The following is a 6,000-nucleotide window of genomic DNA, read 5'->3' on the forward strand; positions in this document are numbered from 1 at the left end:
GTTAGTTTAGCCCCAAATTTTTGTGGGTTATTGATTTGTCTCGATGAGAGGAATCGGGAATTTTTTTTTTTTACTTTTACTCAAGTATTTTGAGATATAATCACTTTTTAGCGACATTTTTACGCTAAAAAATTATTATTTTTAAAAATATTTGGATAAAAGTGCCAAAATTCAAAACTAATAGAACCCATCTATTTTAGCCTAGCCTGCAAGTTCGACCCTCGAGTAAGTTCAAATGTTGAAAAATCGTCCGCCTTCTTTAAACTATTTGACCGAACCCACCATTAAGAATAAAAAACTAAACACACCCAAATGGATAAAATACTTGCACACAATCATATTAGGTGGGGAATCCACACTGAAGAGTTTTCATGTAAGTTCTTAGCATAATTGCCCAACAAAAGAGAAAAAGGTTTTTAGAAAGAAAAGAAAGAGATGGACTAGGGTTAGTTTGATTGGTTAGTGGGTACCTACATAATTGATTATGGTTCAATTTTGACGTCAAGTCATAAGAAAATAATTTCTTAATCATGGCGTAGGTGACTTGCATTTGATCGGATCGGAGAAAGAATTAATTAAAGTGTGCATAATTTGGTCCGGACACCTTGACCGTTGAGAAAAAAAAAGATGGACATGAAAGTAAAAAGGATTAAACAGTAAAGCAGAGGTTACATTTGAAGTTGAAAAAAAGTAGTAAAAAGGGCTGACTTCAAAAAAAAAAAGGCCAACAGGGTAAACAAATCAAACAAATACTACTCCAATTTTGCTAACCTCCGTCCACTGGGCGGATAATAATATTCCAATAATTTCAAAAAAATTCGAATATCAATATGCATATTACGGATATTAATACATTTTTATAACTATTAATATATTTTTTTTAAATGTATTTTTTACCGATTATCCTCCGCTCCGCCTTTAAGGCGGACGTTAACATTTTCCAATAAACAATAGGCATTAGAACTAGGACAAAGGAGGAACTGAGATACAGCTGTAAACAAACGAAACAAACTTTTTAACCCGAAAAGAAAAAAAAGAAAAAAATTGAAAACAAACAGTGCCTCTGACCGGGGGGCTTCTTGTAAACAACACACGCAATAAAGAAAAGAAAGGAAAAAAAAATACAAAGTCAACAAGGGGTGGCCAAAGCTCTGGCATCGAATCCAAGACCAAACCCAAAACAAAAACCAAAAACGGTTTCACAAAACCCACAAATTCCGACCTCATCACTGCATATACTTGTACAATAACTCATATCCATTTCCATATGCGTATGAATCGCCGGTTTTTGGATTTAATCAGGATCCAGCAGCAGATTACAATCCATACCCCTCTTTTGGGTCTTCTTGTTCTGCGTTTCTGAAGATTTAAGAGGCGTGGATCGCTCGTGAATTCTGTGGTAACCCATCTGTTAAAATCAGTTAAAAATTCCATCTTTTTGGTTGTTTCTGGACTTGTTTATGGTGTTGACACTGCTCGTTTTCAACAGTTTGGCAGGAAAAGTTGGTGTTTAAGGTGACCGGGGCTAAATTTGATGGATAATTTTTGTTGCTTCAGTTCTCAGGTTAGGATTTTATTGATCTTCAATTTCTGAGTATTTCGATTAGCCTTGGTTTCTGCACACCTTTTGGTGAAATTCCATTTCTTTCTTGTGGAATTACGGTTTCAAATTCAATGATCTGGTCAATTTTACTGATTTTACGGTGAATTGTGTATTTTTGGGAAGGTAGTAAAATTTGGGGCTTTTCTGATTACTGAGTTTAATTAGGGTTTCAGTTGAATGGTAGGGTAATTTTCATTTGAACTGGCTGGTTTGCCTCTCTATCGAGGTTGTCTCTGGGTAAACTCTAGTTATTGTGGCTGGTTGCTTTATCAAAGATTACTGTAAAATTTTAAGGCTTCTTTTAGATAGATGTTTATTTTGAGGGGATTTTTTTATGTTCAGTTTCTACAAGAAAAATCAAAAGCAGATTTAGATTTATAGGTGGCTCCAGAACCCAGAGTGGGATATTGTTTAGAGGTGGAAGATGTGTATTTTTTGATGATCTTTGGGCAACTAGATTCCTAGGATCCTAATCATGAAGGTTTTCAAATCACTCTTATCAAAGAGCTAGTGCAAATCAATCATGATAAAGCTGTCAATACTAATTTTGATATCCACATGTAAGCTATCAAATCTGTTTGAGTGACTGTAATCTAACAGTAATGGGATCCAATTCTTTCTTTTGATGTCCCTGTTTATCCAAATGGTGCCTAATGATATCTCTGGAGTTTGTTTGGTTTTTGACACTGGAACTAAGAGTTAATGGTAAATTGGCTGGTTTATATCTGCAGCACCAAACCAAAAAAAGGTAAATTGTCTGGTTTCATTCTGAAAGGTTGCCAGGTTAGATTTCTGTGTCGGTTGATGACGCAACTATTGGCTTCGAAGAATTTGTGGCTGGATCATATGGAATAATGAATTTTAATCCTATCTTTTCACCTGAAGATCATTGAGGACATATAAAGGAATTGGGCTTCAGAGGCTATGTACATATACGTACACATGTTTGGAGTTTCTCCGTTTATTTTCATGCAAGATATGCTTTGAAATTAAATGTCGTCTTCCACCTTTAGCTTTCAGGGGGACGATCATCATATGGCTCTGGAAAAGGAAGAAGCCATCAGGGGCATACCAAGTATGGATTCACTCTGGTTAAAGGTAAAGCAAATCATCCGATGGAGGACTATCATGTTGCTAAATTTGTTCAATACCATGGACGCGAGCTTGGACTTTTTGCTATTTATGATGGGCATCTCGGGGATAAGGTACCAGCGTATCTGCAAAAGAATTTGTTTCACAATATCCTAAAGGAGGTGGGTTTTAGGTCTGAATTATCATTTCATTGTGTATGCTCTATTGCTGCATCTAAATGCTGCTTCATACCCTATTTAGAGAGCATATTCCCTTAGCCCATTTGTTTAACTGGACTAATAGTGAAAGGATATAGTGTCATAGTGTATGTCATTCCATTGGACTAATAGTGATGGTATTGTGGGATTTCATATCCTACAGATGTTTAATCCTGATGGTAAAAGCACCAACCAACCATAGGATATGTGATACTCTTGGATTAATAGTCCAATCCAATGCTCAAAACAGCAAACAAACGGGCCCTATGAGAAATGCTGCTTTTGATACACTATTTTGAAAGGGATAAACACTTATGTGATCATATCACTTCAGGAGGAGTTTTGGACTGATCCAGGTAGGTCCATTTCCAAAGCCTATGAAAGAACAGATCAAGCCATTTTATCACATAGTCCCGACTTGGGTAGAGGTGGATCTACTGCTGTTACTGCAATCCTTATGAATGGTCGAAACCTTTGGGTAGCTAATGTTGGAGATTCAAGAGCAGTTCTTTCAAAGAGAGGGCAAGCAATTCAGCTGAGTGTTGATCATGAGCCCAACACTGAGCGCAGCAGCATCGAAACCAAGGGGGGATTTGTCTCAAACATGCCAGGTTCTATCTGCAATCTTTTCTTATTTTGTTCTATTGGGAGCTATATGATTCTATTTCTGTTTGAGTGCAGTTGGCTTTGTGTGTTTTACCTAGTTTTTTTTTTCCTGCTTGTGTGGGCGTACTAGCCATGTCAACATCTATCTGACTTGTTCCACAAGAACTGCAGGCATTATCCGGTAAAGAAAAATATGCCCTAGGTAACTTAAGCGGACGCAAAGCAATGCAACCCAAATGAATTCAGTGGACTGTAATCTAGTCTCACTTTTCTGTGAATGGACAGTTTTAAAGGGAAATGGTTTACACTGGTGCTGTTCATAATTCTTGCTATAGCCCGTGGTGTTTGATTAAAATGTGGACCGCATCAAGGTGCCAAGGTTGGCCTAACATGGCAACATGCTTGTAGAGTTTTTCAACCCAAGTTTTGTCCACCCATTCACTGTGTATGGCCAATTTCCGGCACAAGTCTTCTCCTCAGGATTGGTCTGAGTTTTCGATTGTTAGTCCCATGTATGTTTCCAATCTGAATGCTCACTCAGTCCTCTCCAACCAAAATTGGTCCCACACTCACATTCCCTGAACTACTAGTATGACTAACAATCTCCTGCTACTTGCATCCGGAAATCAAAGTTAAAGATGGTTAAAGTTTTGCACTCGTACTTGGAATATGAAACTGAGAACAAGAATTTATCAGGTGAAATGATGTCTCATTCACGACAGTGAGAATGTTTTCTAGAATTGCTCCTCATGAAGGATTTAAGTATAAAACTGTAAATATAGATATTTCTTGCTTGCATTTGAAGTAGCCAGAGCTTAGGTTTGTCGAAGCCTGTTTGTCTACAGGAATTAGTGCTTTTTGTCCTGTCCAGTTGAACAAATGAATAGAACTTATATGATATTTCAAATCAGTTTAGCATATCGAAGCAAAAGATATGTGACATTGAGTGTAACTTACGGAGCAAAATATATTTGGCTTTCAGTTGGATACTCTGATACTTGGCTTTGAAATCTTATATGGTAATGAAGGCAGAAATTCTTATAAAACAATTGGAGAAAAACTTTTTGTTTTTTTAGCAGTCTTTTGCTTTGGAAGAAGACCCTAAATAAGCATAGATTGATCTCCTGTTTCTGTTCATTTTCACATTTGCGTTTTGCTTCTTTTTTGATGATTGCTGCACATTGGAGGTCTCCTTTTCTTTAGTTCATTTTTATCTCATATTAACTTCTGCATTTTCTTTATACCCTTAGCAAAGTAGAAGAGGACTTTGAAATCGCATTTTGAAAGCTAACTGCAGTTGGGAGCATTCTATCCCTTTTCAAGCTGACACTGACATAAAATGGGGTTTTGAAATGGAAGAGTTCCTCTCGTACACTTTTTGCTATGTTGTAAAAGTCATAAACCCGTGTCCTTCGATAATTTCAGGAGATGTTGCAAGAGTAAATGGACAATTGGCCGTTTCCCGTGCTTTTGGAGACAAGAACCTGAAATCGCACCTGCGATCTGATCCTGATATAACGAGTGCTGATGTGGATGGGGATACTGATCTTCTCATCATTGCCAGTGATGGTGTATGGAAGGTAAAACTCTCTCTCTCTCTCTCTCTCTCTCTCATTTTTGTCTTAGGGGAAACATGGCTCATACGCCTTTTTCATATTTATATATTTATATTTCGATTAATCCAGGTCATGGCTAACCAAGAGGCTGTTGACATAGCAAAGAAGATCAAGGACCCGCAGAAGGCAGCCAAGCAAATAGTAGTCGAAGCATTGAACAGAGAGAGTAAAGACGACATCTCCTGCATTGTCGTCCGTTTCACCGGGTGAAACGCAAGAGAACAATCCCGGCATGCAGGATTTGTATATTAGGGGGTTTCTGTTGCAGGGGATTTTTATTGCTCGTTCATGCAGATCACCATAAGATGGAATTTATTCCCAAACAGGTTATAGATACTTCGTTATATGCCCTCCCTTCGTGTAATATGTTAATTTTTTGTGCTCGGGTTGCGTGGTTTGCCGTTGTTTTTTACCTTTAGTAAATCAGCCATTGGATAGCTGCGTGCTGTTGACAGGATATGGATTCTTGTAATATCAATAGTGTATTCATTTGTTTGAGAATGGACGAACGACATTTCATATAAGAGCCGAGACTGCGTTCTCCCAACTTCTTTGTTGCTGGATGTTGGAAATGCGTCGAGCTTCCTGTGGATTTGAAGGCTTATGATTCTTATGGTGATGTCTGCTATCTCTGTCCCATGGCGCTTCGTCTTTTGAAATGCACTGGATTTGGAGTTGAAATCTGCATAGGAAAATCGGTGGCTCAAAGTGAGAGTGGTGGTATCTGTGATTCCCCATCGCATCGCGCTATTGTGGTATCAATATTCTTTTGTTGGACGAGTTTAAACAGAGTTTTGTCTTGATTTTAATTGGCCCCTCCTCTAGGGGACAGTGGGGTGCGTGGGTTTCAGATTATTCGGTTTGTATGGCAAAAAGAATTGGCCAA

The 6,000-nt window shown here is 38.0% G+C and overlaps 1 protein-coding gene across 2 annotated transcripts; it reads left to right on the plus strand.

The window, feature by feature from the left end:
- Window positions 1-1,086: 1,086 nt before the first annotated feature.
- On the plus strand, window positions 1,087-5,638 carry LOC131308894 (probable protein phosphatase 2C 9). 2 transcript variants are annotated; one of them, XM_058335937.1, is made up of 6 exons: window positions 1,087-1,399; window positions 1,490-1,564; window positions 2,617-2,856; window positions 3,227-3,503; window positions 4,924-5,078; window positions 5,184-5,638. In XM_058335937.1, exons 2-6 carry the CDS (start codon window positions 1,535-1,537, stop codon window positions 5,322-5,324), a joined length of 843 nt encoding a protein of 280 aa, XP_058191920.1. In that variant the 5' UTR covers window positions 1,087-1,399; window positions 1,490-1,534; the 3' UTR covers window positions 5,325-5,638. The 2 variants fall into 2 exon arrangements, with proteins under 2 accessions (XP_058191920.1, XP_058191921.1); XM_058335938.1 differs by having other exon boundaries at window positions 1,098-1,420.
- The last annotated feature ends 362 nt before the right edge of the window (window positions 5,639-6,000 follow it).

This window comes from Rhododendron vialii, chromosome 11a (assembly GCF_030253575.1).
Source record: "Rhododendron vialii isolate Sample 1 chromosome 11a, ASM3025357v1".
In the NCBI taxonomy this organism is placed as follows: domain Eukaryota; kingdom Viridiplantae; phylum Streptophyta; class Magnoliopsida; order Ericales; family Ericaceae; genus Rhododendron; species Rhododendron vialii.